General features: G+C 42.5%; 1 protein-coding gene across 1 annotated transcript in view; it reads right to left on the bottom strand.

The window, feature by feature from the left end:
* PTEN (phosphatase and tensin homolog) overlaps positions 1-19,191 on the bottom strand; it is a 49,288-nt gene that overhangs the window by 25,089 nt on the left and 5,008 nt on the right. The window contains exons 2-3 of the mRNA XM_005495895.4: positions 7,196-7,280; positions 2,812-2,856 (exon numbers count right to left, since the gene is read on the bottom strand). Coding sequence (XP_005495952.1) covers positions 2,812-2,856; positions 7,196-7,280 — 130 coding nt within the window. The remainder of the gene's footprint in view (positions 1-2,811; positions 2,857-7,195; positions 7,281-19,191) is intronic.

Consider the following 19,191-nt stretch of genomic DNA (forward strand, 5'->3'; position numbering starts at 1 on the left):
GCTCCCAGAGCTTCCCTTTCCCTGAATTCCAGAACCTTCTCAGCTCTACCTGTGCTCCAAAAAGCCTGGCAGCTCTCAAAGCTCCAATCACAGTGACCAGGTTAAGCTGGCATATAAGAGGAGACTCCCAAAAATACTATTTTCAAAGGCACTGGAGCCTTTGAGAAGAGAGCTGGATGCAGGATGTCCATCCAAGGGGGATGGAGCAGCTAGCAGCACAGAAATTTGGGAAGCTGCAAACACAAAAAGCATCTCAACCAGGAAAGTTTCCTGCAGCACAGGGATTTGGGAATCTGCAAACACACAAAGCAGCATCTAGGAAAGTTTCCTGCAGCACAAAAATTTGGGAAGCTGCAAACACACAAAGCATCATCCAGGAAAGATTCCTGCAGCACAGGGATTTGGGAAGCTGCAAACACACAAAGCATCATCCAGGAAAGTTTCCTGCAGCACAGAAATTTGGGAAGCTGCTGGGAAGCAAAGCAGTTACCACAAAGATTTTATCCAGGAAATTTCCCTGCTTCCTTCTAAAGAAACACCCAGCTCAAATGGGGAGTAAGAGCTGAAAGTCTTCAAAACATTTTAAAAAAATTCCACAAATGGGTAAAAAAACCCATCAAATTTGGAATTTTGTGAGAGCATCATTGAGTAGAATAGCATGAGGGATTAAAAAATAGTTTTGTTGATCCCAAGGATACACAAGCAATGGTTGAACACAATCCTGGCTCAGTTGCACTGAATTTGTGGGTATTTGCAGCAGAAACCCCACCAGCACACACTCTGAGGATACTGGTGGGGCTTAATGCTTCAAGTGCATTTGGAGTGGGGTTTTAAACACTATTATAACTCAAACAGCAGCAGATCTCCAGATGAAACCTGAATTTTTTGTATTTTTGGGGTTAAGGAGGGGTTTGGCTGTTCTTAGGATTAAAGGGAGTTTAAAGCAAGGCAGAAGCCAAGTGCTGCCAGGTTAAAGTCACCATCAGCCAGAGCCCCCAGGGACCCAGCAAGCACAGCAAATCCCCATTTATTTCCCTGCAGGACAGCCCAAGGAAACCCAGTGGAGAAGGAGGAGATGATGACAACAGGGCAGGTGACAATCTGGCAGCATGGGAAGTAAGGAGATGCAAGTGGAAGAACAGATTTAAAGGAGATTTAAAACAGATTTAAGGAAAATACTGAAGAAATAGCAAAGGCAAATGAGAGAGAAGTAATACAAGAAGGAAAATGAAACTCAAACTGCTGGGAAGTTAAAAACCAAGATGTGAGGATGGGGCAAAACTGACATAATTTCAGAAAAATCTCTAAATCCTTTTAGATAAAACTGCTAAATACACACATTATTATCAACTTCAGGGAACAGCTACCTTAAGGGAACTCAAATCCCATGACAGATTTTGAAATAATTCTGACTATAATCATGTAACTCCTCTGAACTCCCACCTCCTCCTTTGGAACACAGACAATAGATCATTATTTACAAAGGATCAGCTTCATCTGAAGAAATGGAGTTCTCTGGAACACCTGATGGATGCAATTCCTTCCCATCTCCTGACCAAACATTGTCACAATTCACCTGATGGCATTTTATGTGTATAAATGTGGCCTGCACAAACATTAAGATATCTCCAGACAGTTTTAGCCTCTGAAATTTTTCATCTGAGGATGAATAAAGTAATTCTAGCAAGATTCATTTGTGATTGTTTTGCAGTTAACAACAAGAAAATCAATTTTTATATAAGGAAACTGAAAACAAAAACTTTTAGCACACCTGGACAAGTTTTTTTTCCACAGCTGAAAACACACAGAGCAGCAACAGAAATACCAAATTCATTTGTCTCATCACTGCTCTTTTCACTAACAAACTTTAAAAAGCTGTTCCTGTTTTCTGCCCCACAACTACTTCAGTGACCACTGGAAGATTGCTCAATTTCTACTGTCACTTCTCTCCAATATCAGGGAAATTGATGCACAATCCTTTAGCTAACCTAGAGGCAGATTTAAATCCTTATTTTTAAATATTTGCTTTAATGACTCGACAGATTCAGTACTACAATAATTTTTCTGTAACTGTAGATATGTAAAAATATTCATTTTAAAAAATATTAAAGTTGTAACAGATCTGAGAGTCAATTTTCAACTTGGATTTTCAGGAAAATAAATGAGGGGTAGGAAAACCACAACCCTTCGACATCACTAAATCATTTATACAAATGAAATTAGTCTAAGTTAATGAATAAATTAGATGAAGGAACAGCACAAAAACCCCCAAAAAATAAAACCAAAACCAGAAAACTCCTGTAACAGTACCAGCTTTCTGCAGAACTAAATTTTCAGAGAAGTCAGAAATCAACAACAATTGCTCCAACAGCTTTTTTGAAGTAATAAACAGGGACACACAAGAAAAGGGAGGAAGCAAACAGAACCTTGGTACCAATGCAGTTTGATTTTTTAAAAAATAGAGAAAAAACCCAGGAAAAGCTTCATTTGGCAATTGGACATGAATACATGGACAGAAAGCCTGCTGTGAATTACTTTTCACTTTTTAATCACATGGCCCAAGCTGCAGATGGGCTGCATGCCAAGTCATTTAAAAACGTTCAAGTAACATGAATACACACCAGCATTTCATTTAACCTCACTCAGCTCCACTAAATGAAGTACCAGGGCTCTCAATCAGCCTTAATTGTTTTAAGAAATGTGCAAAACATCTCCACAGCTCTGCTTCAGGACAGCAACAAGGCACTTGCACTGCTCAGCTATTTTTAGGAGTCATTATTTTGGAGAATGTATCTTTAAGAGCATACTTACAGATTGTATATCTTGTAATGGTTTTTATGCTTTGAATCCAAAAACCTTCAAGAGAAAAAAAAAAAAGAAAAAGTATGTGTGAATATACATTGAATAATATTGATCTTCATTTGCAGCATCCAGTTCTGCATTCCCAGTCCCAGCAGTGCCCCAAAAATCCAAGAGGCAGAGCTGGAAACCTCACTCATCCAAATAATCCAACAGCATGGGTAACACCACTAACACAACCAAGGGAAGCAAGGTCTGACCTGAAACTGAAATATTTACTGCACATGGACTGATTTCCTGATTCCTAAAACACCTGCAGGTCACTGTGAGGAGCTGAGGAAGGTTTGGTTGTTTTCTAACAGCACTGATCACACCAGGTATCTGGAAACACTTCCTATTCAATCACCTGGGCCAAATATTCTACCACAAGGAATTAAAGCAGGTAAAATAACTCTTGTGTTCCAGTTCTAGCCAAAATCATTCCCTTTACCCCAGGTTTTCATTATTTGCCACTGAAGCCTGTCCCCAGTGATACTGTGGGTTTTGGAAGGAGGACCACTGCACTTTTTCACACTCATTTCATTCCCATGCTCACTCTGGAACACAAACTTCCCCTACAAGCCAAACTGCAAGCATGATTCATCACAAGTGCTGTGATTATATATGATGTGTCACCTGGCAATGTGCAAGAAGAAATAACATGCAAATGTTTACACTTAACATCATCAACAGTGTGTATCTGCACATCAGCCAGAAGGAATTTAATTAGCCATGACAGAACATGCTGTTCAAATTGAAAAGAAACACTAGCTGCTAAAATCCTGGAAAGCTCAAGCAAAAACAAGCTCTGGTTATCAGTCATAATATTCCAGAAGAACCTAGAACAGCTCAGTGGTTAAAGGCCTGCACTAAAATGGGAACAGATGTGAAACTCCCAAGTGAAGGAGGAAAAAGAATTCCCTGAGTGCCACTGGTGCCCCTGTTGGCAGCCTTGCAGAGCCTCAGGAAGATGGTGGGCACTGGGATTTGTTTCAGGAGATGTTCCTGTTTGTTAACACACACCACAGTGAGCAGAGCTGGCTCTGCTTTCCCAGGAATATCCACACAGTGGAGTAGGATGTTTTTAAGGCCAAAATTCCATGCAAAACCTCTCCAAGTGTCAGTCACAGGAGACAGCAGGCAGGGCAGGTTGTACTTCTGATGCAGCATTAGGCTGGAATTTGTCAGGGTACCAGCTACTCAGAAAAAGCTGAATCCTGACTCAATAGCAACTGCTCAGGAGCTTGAGCACCTTTTGCATTTCTGCATAAAAAGCACTTGGAAAAAATAATAAATAAATTACTGGAGTAGATGAAGACTGCAACATGCAGAATGCATCACCACATTTTCTTCTTGTTTAAAAAGGTAACAAATGTAATAATACTTGAGCATCCAGTTGCCTGCAGCTCAATTTACATCTCTGCTTATCTTAATTTGGTTGATGATGCTTTTAGGTGATCACTGCTCCTTTTGATCAGTGTTTATGGACAGCTTAATAATTATATAGGCATTCCAAAAATCTAATTTATACATATCTACCTCCTCAACCACTAAAATGTATTTTCCTTCAGCCAGAAGCTACAGAAATCTAGGCTGTGAATAGAAGAGGGCCTTCAAAGACTCCTGTCTATCAATATTTATTTATATTATTCCCATGTTAGATATTGGGAATGAGGAATTGTTCCCTGGCAGGGTGGGCAGGCCCTGGCACAGCTGTGGCTGCCCCTGGATCCCTGGCAGTGTCCAAGGCCAGGCTGGACTTTGGGGCTTGGAGCAGCCTGGGACAGTGGAAGGTGTCCCTGCCCATGGCAGGGGGTGGGAATGGGATGGGATTTAAGGTCCCTTCCCAACAAAAACCATCCTGAGATTCTCTGATTTTTCAGCCTCTTCTCATTTCCAAGCCCTCCACAAGAACTTTCTGAGGGCATTTCCAGCCTTAGGAATCCCTGTGGTGGAATCATTGCCCCAGAAAGAAAACAGATGAGTTCAGGGGAGTCTCCTGTGACATTTTTGGGCATGGTCAAGCAGATATGTGCTGCAGGAGGAAACTGTGAGAAGTGAGCAGGTAGGAGAAGTTCCTGAGCAGCTGTGGCTGCCCCTGGATCCCTGGCAGTGCCCAAGGCCAGGCTGGACAGGGCTTGGAATCACCTGGGACAGTGGGAGGTGTCCCTGCCCATGGTAGGGGTGGCACTGGATGGGATTTAAGGTCCCTCCCAACCACAAACTCCACATTTGCAGGCAGCTTTCTTTCCCAGCAGCAGTCAGAGGCACCTTTTCATGAAGCTGATGGAATATCCAGTCCCTGATGAACTCCATCATCGAAAATTGTAGGACAGGGGCAAAGGCTGAACTTTGGATAAATCAAAGAATGTTTTGGGTTGGAAGGGATTTAAAGTTCATCTCCTTTCACTCCTCACACCTTCCACCATCCCAGGCTGCTCCAATCCCATCCAGCCTGGCCTTGGGCACTGCCAGGGATCCAGGGGCAGCCACAGCTGTGCCAGGGCCTGCCCACCCTGCCAGGGAACAATTCCTCATTCCCAATATCTAATGTACATGGGAATAATGCCCCTGCTCCCCAGGGCAGCAGAGAATGCAGGCACTGCACCTCCCCCAGCCAGCTCAGCTCAGCTCCAGCCTCTGACACTCTCAGTGCTATTTGTGGATGCTGATTTTCGTCATGCCAGTGGAACATGCAAAACCAAGCCCCTGGAGTCCAGCTGAGTGCAGCTGTGCAGGGAGGCACTGCCTGCAGAGCCCTGACTGCCAGGTGAGGCTGAGGAGCCCTGCCAGGGTGGGGATGGAGGAGCTCAGCTCACTTCTGTCCAAGCTGGGTGCAATCCCCATGGAAATTCCTGCAGCCCGAGCTCTGCCTGCCAGCAGCTGTACAATCAAGGAATCTCAGAACAGTTTGGGTGGGAAAAGACCTTCAAGCCCATCCAGTGCCAGCCCTGCCATGGCTCCAGCCCCAACAGAACTCAGTGGCCTCCTCTGGACCTGCTCCAAGAGTTCCACATCCTTCTAAGGCTGGAAGCACCAGAATTCCAGGTGGCAGAATCCCCCCCTGCCCTGCTGCCCACGCTGGGGCTCAGCCCAGGGCACAGGGGGGTTCTCTCTTCAAATGATCCCTCTCAAATGATTTCCCTTCAAACAATCCCTCTCAAATAATCTCTCTCAATCTCTCTTCACATGATCCCTCTCAAATGAAATCTCTCCAATAATCTCTCTTCAAATGATCCCTCTCAAAGATCTCTCTTCAAATGATTTCCCTTCAAATGATCTCTCTCAAAGATCACTCTCAAATAATCTCTTTTCAAATGTCTTCAAATGATCTCTCTCAAATCTCTCTTCCAATGATCCTTCTCAAATGATCTCTCTCAAAAATCCCTCTCAAATGATTTCCCTTCAAATGATCCCTCTCAAAGATCTCTCAAATAATCTCCCTTCAAATAATCTCTCTCAAAAATCCCTCTTACATAATCTCTCTTCAAATGATCCCTCTCAAATAATCTCCCTTCAAATGATTCTTCTCAAAGATCTCTTCAAATGATCTCTCTCAAAGCACCACTTTCCAAAAAAAAAAAAAAAATCACAATTTGAACCCTAAAACCACAAACTTTTGGCAGCTTCTACCAAGTGTTTGGTTTTTAATGCAACTTCTCACACTCTCCAGGCAGGGTTTTGACTAAATGAATTATATCAGTGTTCCTACAACACTCCCCTATTTCTCAACTGTAGCCAGCAGTTCAGAGTAATGACTTTATCTGAAGTTAAAAATGACAATCTATAGGGGCTTTTTCTATAGGTCATCTTTCTCCTTGTCCCTAATTATTCAACACAACCAAATGTAAAAGTCTTTATTTAAAGTAATTTATTTTTATGCTTATGTTTCAAAATTACTATTTGAAACAAATATTTGCTACATTTTCTATTTGAAATAAAAATTTACTAATCAAGCACTTCATTTATCAACTGAAGAAAGGATAAAAGCAAACTTATCCTGAAATACCATCAGTCACCTGAGGAAACTCCTGACACTGAATAGAGCCATTGCATTGATGTCTTTCTACAAGTAAATAACCTTTTTTTACTGAAACACAAGTTGCTGAAATCAAATTTTCCCATTAAAAAAGCAGATTATACGCATTTGAGATCAACCCAGAGCAGCAGCCTGCCCATTTTTTTGTTGTTTCCAACATTTTTCAAGATAGCTATTAAGGCAACATCTACAAAATGAAAAAAATTCAGCATTTCTACAAATCAGAACACACAGGGTTTCCTCAGCAGGACATAGATGAGTAAAGAAAAGATTATTTAAAGTTTTCTAAGTTAAGGAAAATAAAAAAGAAAGCCTTACCTTACTACATCATCGATGTTGTTCCTGTACACTCCTTCAAGCCTCTCTGCAGGAAAGCCCATAGCAATTATGTTTGGATAAATATCTGAATATTCAAGTTAAGGAAATATTTATAAAGCATGGGAAATGTCTACAAAAGCATGAAATGGATATTAATCAAATGTTTAACTGTACCCAAATCAGACTGCATGCAATAGGTGGCAATGTGAAGATATAAAAAGGATTATATACCTTGTTTATCAAAAAAAACCCCAACAATTATCCACTTCTGAACAAATATTCTCATTTCTTATTCTGAACTACCTGCAATTCACTTGCCAAAAGCAACCCAGGATAAAAGAATTTAAGAAAAGTACCTCTCAGGCAAACAAATCAATGCTAAGGAAAAAGGACAAACAAGAAAATTTGAAGTTTACATTTAGAGTTGATGTAGTAAAGAACTTCTAGAAAATTACTGGTATTTATTTTCCCTGTGGTATATGGATTTTTTTTTTTTTGAACAGAGTTCTAGAAAAGAAAGTCCTCCTAAGTTTAAAGCATTATTAGAAATGATAATGTAGTGAAAAAGCTCAGCTGAGGAGTGAACCAGAAATGAAAGCAGCAGCTCCAAACAACCCATAGCCTGCCACATTAACATACTCCTCCTCAAACTAATTTTAGCAGGAGCAAGAACAAAGCATGATATGTTTGAAGTTGGCCCTGCTTTAAAAAGGGGGGCTGGAGGAGGTGATTTCCACAGGGCTCTCTCAAGCTGAATTATCCCAACCTTTTAAAAGTTGTTTTTATTTTCATGGTCAAAATACACCAAAGAATGGGAGATACTGCAGTGGTTTCCAAAAGGCAAAAATTCCAGTTGCTTGTGCACAAAGAAAAGGCTGAAGTAGGACACAAACTACTCTACTCCACCCTTGCAAAATTCCCACAAGTCCTCAAGAGCAGAGCAGCACAGAGCAAGCTCTGCACTGACACCATGAACTGCAAGGCTTCAGAAAAACAGCAGGAACTGAATACACGGAAATAATGTTTTGTACTCTCGGAAAAAAAAATAAATTAGCATTTGCTGTGTTGTAAGCTAAGTATTAATAGGCATTGCTCTGCTTGGGCCATTCAACAGATTATTTGTACAGACAAAGAGAAAAATATGAAAAAGTTTTGGAGTAAGCTAAATAAATATTTGTGGTTGTTTTAAATACAGACATTGAAACAGGTTTGTGTCTGGTTTGCAGTTTATTCTGTACTTGCCCAAACACTAAAAAATCACATATTGGGATAAAAACCCAACTAAACATTAAAGTGCTTAACTTACAGAGCTTGTGATAACCTCACATCACAAACTTTGAATTTCCCTCTGATCTATTTTACTCAGCAAGCAGTTCACACCTCTTTAATTAACAAAAGGTGTGACATAATTAGCAATGTCTTCACTGTTTTATCAGTTATTCCCTGCCATAAGCAGAATATAATATCATGGTTTGATATTCTATTAATTGAATTACCTGGCTGATACAGCCCATCACTCCCTCCTCCTTCCCAATTCCTGATTGCTCCTCACTCCCAGTCCCAGCATTTCTCCTCCAAAGCCCCTCCTTGTGCATCCTGTTTTGAGCAGCAGGGCTACACAAACCATCAATTATCACAGCAAAATAATCCAGAATATCAATCTGCTTGTCTTGTGGAAGACAAGCCCTCATGCTGGCAACAGAGAGAAAACAATTTCATTTTGACACATCAAAACAAAACTCGGTTTCAGCTGCAGCATCACCCATGGGACAGCTGCCCAAACTTCACTGAATTGTCAGTGACTTGCTCACACTTTTATTCAGATGCTTCTCCTCTCCCAGGGGCTGAGACAGGAGATACTTTCCAGGATTCCCAGCTGGTGCAAGATGGGAGAGAGGCAGACACACCCCCTGAGCCAAGGGAACAGAACATCTCAACAGCAGCGTTCCAGCCCGCTCACACACTGCTCCAAACACCAAAGCCTCCAAGCACAGGCAGATAAAAAGTTCCAAAATAACCTGGCTGCTCCCAGGCTCCATTCCTCAGCTGCTGCCTCAAGGGCACAGCTCCCAGCCATTCCTGCTCCAAACTGCAGCCAGGCAAAGCCCTCCAGGAGCAGGAGAGCAGCCTTGCACTGAGTGATGCCCACCTGGCAAGCAGGAGGCACTGGGAATGCTAAAGCTCATCCTGGCAGTGCCAGGACAGGGCTTGGAGCAGCCTGGCATGGTCAAAGTGTCCCTGAACATGGCATGGGGTGCTACTTTAAGGTCCCTTAAACCATGAGCTTCAAGGTCCCTCAAAACCATTAAGGTCCCTCAAACCATGAGCTTTAACCCATTAAGGTCCCTCAAACCATGAGCTTTAACCCATTACGGTCCCTCAAACCATTCCATGATTCTGTGACCATTACAACTATTTTTCTATTTTAAGCCAAAAGTAGGAATTGGAAAAGGGGTTCCACAATATGCCAGTAAGGAAAGACCATGAGAAAATACTTGAAATAAGGAAGGGGGTGGGAAATATGAATCTATTTATGAATCTATTTTCTTCCTCTTGACCTGAGGAAGAAAACTTCCCTGGAGGGTAACAGAGCACTGCCCAGGGAGGGTGTTGAGTTTGTCTCTCTCTGGAGACATTCCAAGCCCACCTGGAAGTGTCAGCTGCTCCAGGTTGGTCACCAGAGGTCCCTTCCAACCCCAACTATTCTGTGAGCCTGGGATGCTGAATTTAAATTGTTTTGTGTGATCTGAGCTTTGCAACCTGACCGCACAAAAACCCAACTCAACTGTTGCTCAAAACGAAATACCCGACAGTGAACCTCATGGGGAGGAAGGGTTGTTTTTAAAAAACATGGTAATTTTTTTTCAACAGGCAAGGCAATGTCTCCCCCACCTAAACAGAATGGTCCTGAAGCACCTCAGTGATGATCTGAAGGCATTGGGCTGGAATGCAGCTGCCAGGCACTGCTGACTCACCCTGGTGTCTGCACAGGGCTGCTGCCAAAGGACACGGCCCCAGCACCGCCCTCCCAGCTCCAGCTGCTCCAAGGAAAGCAGGAGCAGCAATCCCAGACCCATCTCAGTGCTCAGACAGAGAATTTGGGGGTTTTTTACATGCTGACAGAAATACTCCTGGCAGCACGGCCAAGAGATGCAGAAACATCAAATATCCTGAGCTGGAAGGGACCCACAGGGATCATCCTGGCCCTGCACACACATCCCAACAATTCCATCCTGTGCATCCCTGATGTGCTGCTCTGGAGCTCTTGTGGTGCTTCAAACAATTAAAGCAAAGAAAGCCTTTGCTTAGAGATGGAAGAGCAGAATGGAAGTGGTGCTGCTGTTTGCACAGATGAATTAAATCTCAGAGCAGAAATTGAAGTTTCATCACTTAAATGGAAAAGTTGTCATAAAGCCAACTTCTTCCATTCATCCTGTGAAAAAATACCCCAAATCTGCAGCAGGGGAGGGCATGGCTGTTCCTGCATCCTCCCAGCCTGTTTTTATCCCCATGCTGAGGAATGAAATCCCTCTTCAGGGACAGGAACAGGAGCAAGCATCCCCTGAGCAGCACCTTCAGCAGGCCCTGCTCTCACCAGGCACACACAGCAGCTCCACACACCCCTGCTCACACCTCACTTCATTCAACAGCCATTTCCAAAGCTGAAATTAAGATATTCACTACCAGGATGAGATTTCTTACACAGGAGCTTGGGAAGCTGGGCTTCCATTCAAAGGAAGAACTCTGAATCATCATGAAATTGGTAACCAAAGTGCTGATTTTAGAAATCTGGGAGAACTGATCATTTAAAACGTGCAACAAGCTCATTATCAATTCCAAGCTTTTTTTTTTTTAAGACAGGAAAACAAAAATGGAAAAAAAAAGTCAGTAAATGACTGAGGCTGTTCAACACATGCAAAAACAAAACCAACCAAAGTGCTGTAACTACCAAAATTTCATAGGATATGCTGAGTTGGAAGGAACCCACAAGGATCCACAAGGATTTGAAATGGGCTTTTTAAAAAGCATAAAATAAATCCTACTACATTTTGCCAAAGTAGCTCTTTCCTAAGATACTCATTCCCAAAAATGATTCTAACAGTTTTTAAAGTACTCATTCCTTTCTCAGTCTTGTAAACATGAAAAGTGGGATTTTAGTGCTGATAATAAAACAATTATTGGACAGACCTATGATCAGAGGATCACAAATATCCTGAGCTGGAAGAGATCCCCAAGGATCAGGGATGCAGCTGCTGTCCCTGCACAGACACCCCAATAATCCCACCCTGTGGGGAGCTGTGGCAGCCTCAGGGCTGTGCCCACTCCCTGGGCAGTGCCAGCACCCTCTGGGGAAGAACCTTGCCCTAAAATCCAACCTGAACCTCCCCAGCCATTCCTGGCTCTGTCCCCGTCACAGAGAGCAGAGTTGGAGCTGCAGCTCCTGGTGAGCTCTGCCCTTTATGTCCTCCAGGGAACAATCCCAGTGCTCCTGGCTCTGGGATTATTCCAAGATTATTCTGCTGCCCCTGCAGACCCTTCCCCACCCTCACTCTCTGGCAGCTTCACACCTTCTCTGGTGCCCCATGGCACACAAGGTACAACACCACAACATCATCCTCCACTCAAGTTCTTACACCAGCTGCACAACTCCACTGCCAAAGGAGCCAAACAACACTGAGCTGTGCCCAAGGAACCCTAAAATCACCACACCCCATTATCTGCTCAATCCCCCCATGCCACAATGATGCTTTGTCAATACAGAAAGCAGAGCAATGCAAATAATCCATGTGGCACTGCAAAAATGCCTTTGCTCCAATGCTGCTCACACACTGAACAAAACACTCTCCTTCAAGGCTGAAATCATTCCCACATTGCTGAAGATGACAGTCTTTCCAGTTGCTATGAGAAAAATCCTGGATCATTATGCAAATCAGCTGTTATAATCACTTTCAAAAATAGCTGTCTATATATTCACATTATGCCAAGACCAAATTAAAGAATGTGCAGTATACACTTGCAATTTTTTACATACATAGAGATATAAAAGTAAATTACTCATGTTGGTCCTCTAACTGATTTTGTTCACAAATTCAGACTTTTTTCCTAATAATGGAAAGTGGCCAAAAAAGCATAGCAAAACATTTACCAATTCTTAATTCTTAAAGAGTCACAAGGAAGCTGCAAAAACCAACAGCTGCAGCTTTTCCTGCAATGATCAACACTGCCAGTCAGTAACTGGAACATCATTAGAATTTCTGAGGGATTTTATGAATTTCTCCTAAATTTCCAAGTATTTAACCCCTGATCCTCACTCCACTCCTAAGGTGGCTATAACAGGAAAACAAAGAGCAAATTATCTCATCTCTATTTGATAGGCAGGCAAGAGCATGCAGTGCTACAGAATTTACACACAGCTTTTTAAATCCAGCACTGAGTTTAACATCAAAACAAAAAGGAAAAAGAAGTTTAAAACTCATAGCCCTTTGTAATTTTACTAATATTATTATTTTCAAGGGGCTGGGACAAAAGGAGAAAGGGGAATGGTTTCCCATTGATAGATAGGTTTGTATTGGATATTGGGAAGAAATCCTGTCCTGGCAGAGGCTGCCCCTGGATCCCTGGCATGTCCAAGGTCAGGATGGGCAGGGCTTGGAGAGACCTGGCATCATGGAAAGTGTCCCTGCCATGGCAGGGGGTGGAACTGGCTGAGCTTTCAGCTTCCCTCCAGCCCAAACCATTCTGGGATTCTGTGAATCCAAGGTTTCAGGAAGACCTAGCAAACATTAGATTTTGTGTTTCTTTAGAAATGAAATGTCCAAGAAGCTGAATATTCCTGAAGCTGTGAATGATGGGGCTGCTCAAGCTGTGCTCTGGAGCTAAAAACCATTCTGCACACTCTGAACCTGACACCCGCAAATAAAACAACAACAGTCCATTTCTCCCAACCCTCAGCTTCCAGCTCCCAAACTGCAATTTCATTTAACAAAGACCAGCCTTAAACTGAGGAATCTACAGCCTGCAAAAAGCTCCACAACTGCCAACAATGTTAATTTTCATTTCCAGTTCAGGCAGGGGAGGTTTGGCCTTGCTTTAATCTGCTCCCCCAGCAGCCCACTCCTCATCTGCTGCCAGCTCTGCTCCGTGTCACCCTCACCCCCTGCCTGCCAGGGGACCCAGCCACCAGCGTGGGGTGGCCAAGCTGTGACAGCAGAGCCCAGGAGCAGAGGCACAGCGTGGCTCTGAAGGCTCCCAAAGTTGCTTTGTTGTCTGAATGATCCTGAAGGTTTCAGGAGCTGTGTGAGGAGCTGTGGCAGCACAGCTGGGCTGAAATGTTCCCCTGGTGACCTCCAGCCCTTTAACTCCAGCTTCAACAAGTCCCAGAGCAACAGCAAGGGAGAAAATAAACCAGCACTGCTCTAACTGTTCAACAGCTTGACAGCCTGCAGCTACAGGGGGAGTGTTACAAGAAGTGTCCACACTCCATCCTCAAACAGATTTAAGAGCCCTGACAAATGGCCAAGCTCTTATTAGTGCCATTTGCTTGACAGCATCCCAAGAACAAAAAAGAAAATGACACAGGAAAATATAACCAGAAAAATCTAAAGACTTTCCTGACATGCATGCTGTTTAAGCTGTACTCATGAGTGCCTTCTTTATTTAACAGGCAGCATTTCCATTAGCCAGCATGAAATGCAAAATGATTTTAGTGTTTTTCTAGGAGCCTGGATCATCAGGAAGTACAGAGGAAATGAACAGGAAGAAAGTTCTTCAGAGCAAAGGAGGATTCCTTGTAGCCAGCCAGCTGCACTTGTCAACTCCACCATCTGTGCCTTCAACAACAAGCAAAGGGACCAACTCAGATGTGGCTGAAACATTTTATCATTTACAAGAAATGCATTTAACCCCTTGATGCTCCATATTCCAACAAGGATTCTCTTTTTCCCCCCATTCTTTAGGGTTTTTTTTAAAGCTTTCAGCCTGCAATTTCAATGCAACCACTGCAACTTCTCCATATCCAGGAGGCAAAGCTGCACATGAGGTCATGGGGCTGCCAAAGGTATGGAGGGGAACTCAAATCCATAAAGAAAATTCATAAAGAAATATGCTCCATATCCCAACAAGGATTCTCTTTTCCCCCCCCATTTTTTAGGTTTTTTTTAAGCTTTCAGCCTGCAATTTCAATGCAACCACTGTAACTCCTTCATGTCCAGAAGGCAAAGCTGTGCACATGAGATCATGGGGCTGCCAAAGGTATGGAGGGGAACTCAAATCCATAAAGAAAATTCATAAAGAAATAAAGAAAATTCATAAAGAAATATGCTCCATATTCCAACAAGGATTCTCTTTTTTCCCCCATTTTTTACGTTTTTTTTAAGCTTTCAGCCTGCAATTTAAATGCAACCACTGCAACTCCTTCATATCCAGGAGGCAAAGCTGTGCACATGAGGTCAACAAAGGTCTGCAAGGGAACTCAAATTCATAAAGAAATAAAGAAAATTCATAAAGAAATAAAGAAAATTCATAAAGAAATATGCTCCATATTCCAACAAGGATTCTCTTTTTTTCCCCCCTTTTTTAGGATTTTAAACTTTCAGCCTGCAATTTAAATGCAACCACTGCCAACTCCTTCATATCCAGGAGGCAAAGCTGTGCACATGAGGTCATGGGGCTGCCAAAGGTCTGCAGGGGAACTCAAATCCATAAAGAAATAAATCAGAAGATGCCTCAGGAGGAAATGCCAGGTTGTCTACATCCACAACTCACTTCTGGATCTGTTTATTATATTGGGAGTCATCCCAGAGCAAGAATCTCTCCCTTCATCATGGGGTGTAGGAAATGTGTCCAGGAACTCCCAGCCATATGGAGGCTTTGCTAATGGGGTCACATTAAAACTGGGGGGAAAAAACCCCACAGACCTCACAGCAGAAAGAGAAAAAATGGTAATAAAGGCATGAAAGATGATGGCTGCTCTAGAGAACAGCTTGTAGTGCCAAAGGCTGAGGAAAAGGCACCTGAAACTTCCATTTCAAAACGGTCTGGAATCATAAATAAAGATACAAAAGCATGCAGAGAGTAAAGGAAGCAGATGCAAGAAATGTTTGGACAATGCTCTGAGGCACAGGGTGGGATTGTTGGGGTGTCCTGAGCAAGGCCAAGAGCTGGATTTGATGAATCCCATCTCATGAAACCCTGCTCTAAAATAACTGACTATATCAAAGGCACAGAAAAGCTGCCCTGCCCATTCACAAAGAGCAAACAGGAACATGAATTTTGCACCACACTCTGTTATTGATACAAAGTGAAGGCAGAGACTGAGGCTCAACTCCCTAACTCTGCCCTACAATCCCAAGAGATTTCCAGAGGGAAACATGCAGAGATCCAGGAAAGAAAGTTCTTTTGTTTCTGCTGCCATTTTGGAAAGGCCACATCCCATCTGTCCACAGCCAGCCACAACACATGGTGGCCCAAGGATGATGGTGCAGAATCCCAGGATCACTGAGGCTGGGAAATGCTCTGGGATCATCAAATCCCCACCCTGTGGGTGCCACATGAGGCAGGGATTGAGCAGATCCTCTCCAGAGGAAGCAATGCTGGGAGAAGTTGCATTACCACACCTCAAATTGAGTTTTTAAGTGCCAAACTGAGTTGTTTTAACCACCATCCAACTCAGCATGAGCCCTTTCCAGCAGAGCTGTTCCCAGCACACCTCCCCACTTTGCAGCATCTCCCTCAACCACCACTGTGTACTTAAGCATGTCCTAACCTCAAACACCCCCAGAAAAACACAGCAATTTTATTCACTAAAGAGAAGCCAGCACAGAGGAGTCACTACTTTGATATTTACTGACAGGAAGTGAAAAATGGCTCAGACTCAACTTTTTGCAAAGCTGAAAGAACATCCAAAAACTTTCAGAGACAAGGGAATTTAAAAGAGCTGTGGGGCTACAGCACACTAAAAACCTTCAGAGAACAGAAATTACAAAAAGTAAGGTTTGTATGGATTTATCAAACCTTAACGTGTGTGGGGTGGGTCAAAAGTAAATAAATAAATATAGCATAGTAAAAACCTTTAGAGAACAGAAATTATAAAAAGTAAGGTTTGTATGGATTTATCAAACCTTAACATGTGTGGGATGGGTCAAAAGTAAATAAATACAGTACACTAAAAAGCTTCAGAGAACAGAAATTATAAAAAGTAAGGTTTGTATGGATTTATCAAACCTTAATGTGTATGAGGTGGGTCAAAATAAAATAAATAAATACAGCACACTAAAAAGCTTCAGAGAACAGAAATTACAAAAAGTAAGGTTTGTATGGATTTATCAAACCTTAATGTGTAAAAGAAAATCAAGGTGAGTGGCAAAACAAGACCCAGGGCTACTCTAATAAACCACTATTTAAACAATAAGCTCCAAATAGATAATTTTATCCAAATGAGATCTGGTGTTTCCCTCCTCTAAATGTTAGCATAAAAAAAGGACATTGCTTCTCTAACTCACCCACACAAGAAATGAAAGAACAGAAAATCCACAACTCTTCACTTGGAGCCCAATATATACCCAGGCAATGCCATGAATTAAGCAGAGCCCTGTAAGAAAATTAATCATGCAATTAAAAGCTATTATACCACAGCTCCACAAAGGCAGAATTAAGTTTATAAAGACATTTCTTAAGCACTTCAGTACAAAAAACTGGATATGAAGCAGTTTTTCTGCACTGCTGCACGCTGTGGAGCTGGGAGTTCATCTTTAAAGGGAACAATGCCAGCTTTTGCAATAGTCATCATCCCAAACACAGAGCAGTGCAGTTGAATTTTTTTAGCTGCACAGTCAATTACCATTTGAATCACAGAGCCACCACTTGAGCTCCATTGCCTAAGAATTGTTATTAAGATAACCTAGATTTATGCAGCATGATACAGGGCCTAATTGCACAATTATTTACTTCCATTCTACAAAATTTTTATTTTTTTTTTTCTTCCCAGGGCCTCACAGACAAGAGCAGAGGAGGCAGATGATGACAGGAGCAAAGAGGATGCTGGCTTGAATTAGAAACTGCAACAAGGATTTGTTTACATCTGAAATATCAACCTGGGCCTAAGACACATCCAAAAACTAACAGAGCTCAAAGGAGACTCAACCACCCACAAATAATCCATGTTTCAGGAGACATCCTGCTCTACAGGGCCACACATTTCCAAATAAATTCTCTTCTTACAGCCTAGAAATCAGCATTCCAGTAACTCACAGGAAATCCCAAAAAACCTTCACCCAAGTGCCAAATCAAAGGAGCCCACAGCTCCCCTGGGATTTAAGATGAGGCACAGGGCATATCCAGGATGATTTCAGATGATTTATGAGGCACAGGGCATATCCAGGAATTACCACACACAACTCCAGGCTATAGATCCCAATTTCCTCCCTGAAAAAGCCATGCAATAAATTAACCTTCAGCATGCACAGTAAATGAATAAAAATCACACAGAGCTCTGAGTTGCTCCAAACTAGGAAGGAGCTGGGCTCTGGGAGTCAGTTGTGAGCAATGACACAATCTTTGGTCTCTAATGTAATTAAGGGATTTGACAGTTCAGCTGCCTATTCCCTCCCTTCCCTTGCAGTTTGTCAGAACACAACAATTGTCCTTTAAATCATCATACAACAACTATTTTCATGTTTCAACCTGTTGTAGGGGAAGATTCTGGCTAAGGTACCAGGGTATAATTTGTCAGCTTATGCAGCATTAATATGGCAACAACATTAATCCATTATAAATAGAATTTCATTTAGGAACTGTTCAGCAATTCACAACCTGCAAAAAAACTTACATAGAACATTTCAACTTTGTGTTTGTACTCCTTGAAGTTTAGGTTTGGCTTTATGGGTTTAACACAACATCCTTTCAGCTGTATTTTTACTTCATAAATTATATCAATTGCTTCCACAACAAAGAGGATTTAGGTGTCCAAACCAACCTGAAAGGAAGAAAATGGAAAATATACAGCTACCTATCTTCTGGGAGAAAATTAGGATAATTCTGTATTCCTCTATAAAATGTTTTAAGACATCAATACTCAGTGTCTCTACAGCAGTCACTGTGCCCCAGAACACTTTGGCAAGTTCCTCTTGGTGTCCTAAGTGTAGCAACAGGAATTTTGTCCCAGAGAAATGTGCCAGCCAAGCCCAGCAGTTATCTAGAGCCAACTAATCTCTGTGCATGACTCTACTGCAGCAGCCCCAGTGTTGCATAAGCTGCACACTCAATTCTCCATCCTCTCCCAGGTCAGGGGAAGGCAGATGGAACCATCCTGTGTACAGAAAGGTTTTCCTGACTAGCAGACATTCCTAGAAAGATGCATTCCCAAAATTCACCATCCTCCAAGACTGCAGCTGGACCACACAGAGGCAATGTGGGGAGGGATTTCCACAATTCCTCAGCAGTGACAGAGCTGTCCTCAGCCAGCAAACCCCACAAAGTAACCCACAAAGTGCCAGCACCTCATCAGTCTTAGTGTAAGTAATAAAAAACTTGGATTTTTCCTTAAAAACACTCAGACCTGGTCCTAGCAAAGCTGGCAGCTGATTCAGCATCACCCTTTTCATGTTCAACAGCAAAACTCTGCATGTTCTGAAGGCTTCACAACTTAACTGAGCTTAAAACCAAGCTCCAATCATCAATCACCCAGGCTGGGCATCTTTAAGAGGTCACCAGATCAGAAATACCAGGCAGGGTGCCCTCAATTCTCTGCCCACCTCGAGAAGAACACACAGCCACCACTTCAAAGTGTGCACAGGAAGGTATTTTTGAATTTGGGGTTTAGCTTGTGCAAACAGCCTCCACGTGCACTGAAAATTTCTGATCCAAGCTGAAACATTTCCCTAAGAATTCTCCAAGTGCAAAGGGATGAGCTGGAATTTGTGAGGGCTTTTTTAAAGTCCCTTTCTGAATAAAAGCAGTGAAAAAGCAGGGCAGGAAGGGGATGGGTGACTCTGGATGGG

Source organism: Zonotrichia albicollis, chromosome 7 (genome assembly GCF_047830755.1).
Source record: "Zonotrichia albicollis isolate bZonAlb1 chromosome 7, bZonAlb1.hap1, whole genome shotgun sequence".
Lineage (NCBI taxonomy): Eukaryota > Metazoa > Chordata > Aves > Passeriformes > Passerellidae > Zonotrichia > Zonotrichia albicollis.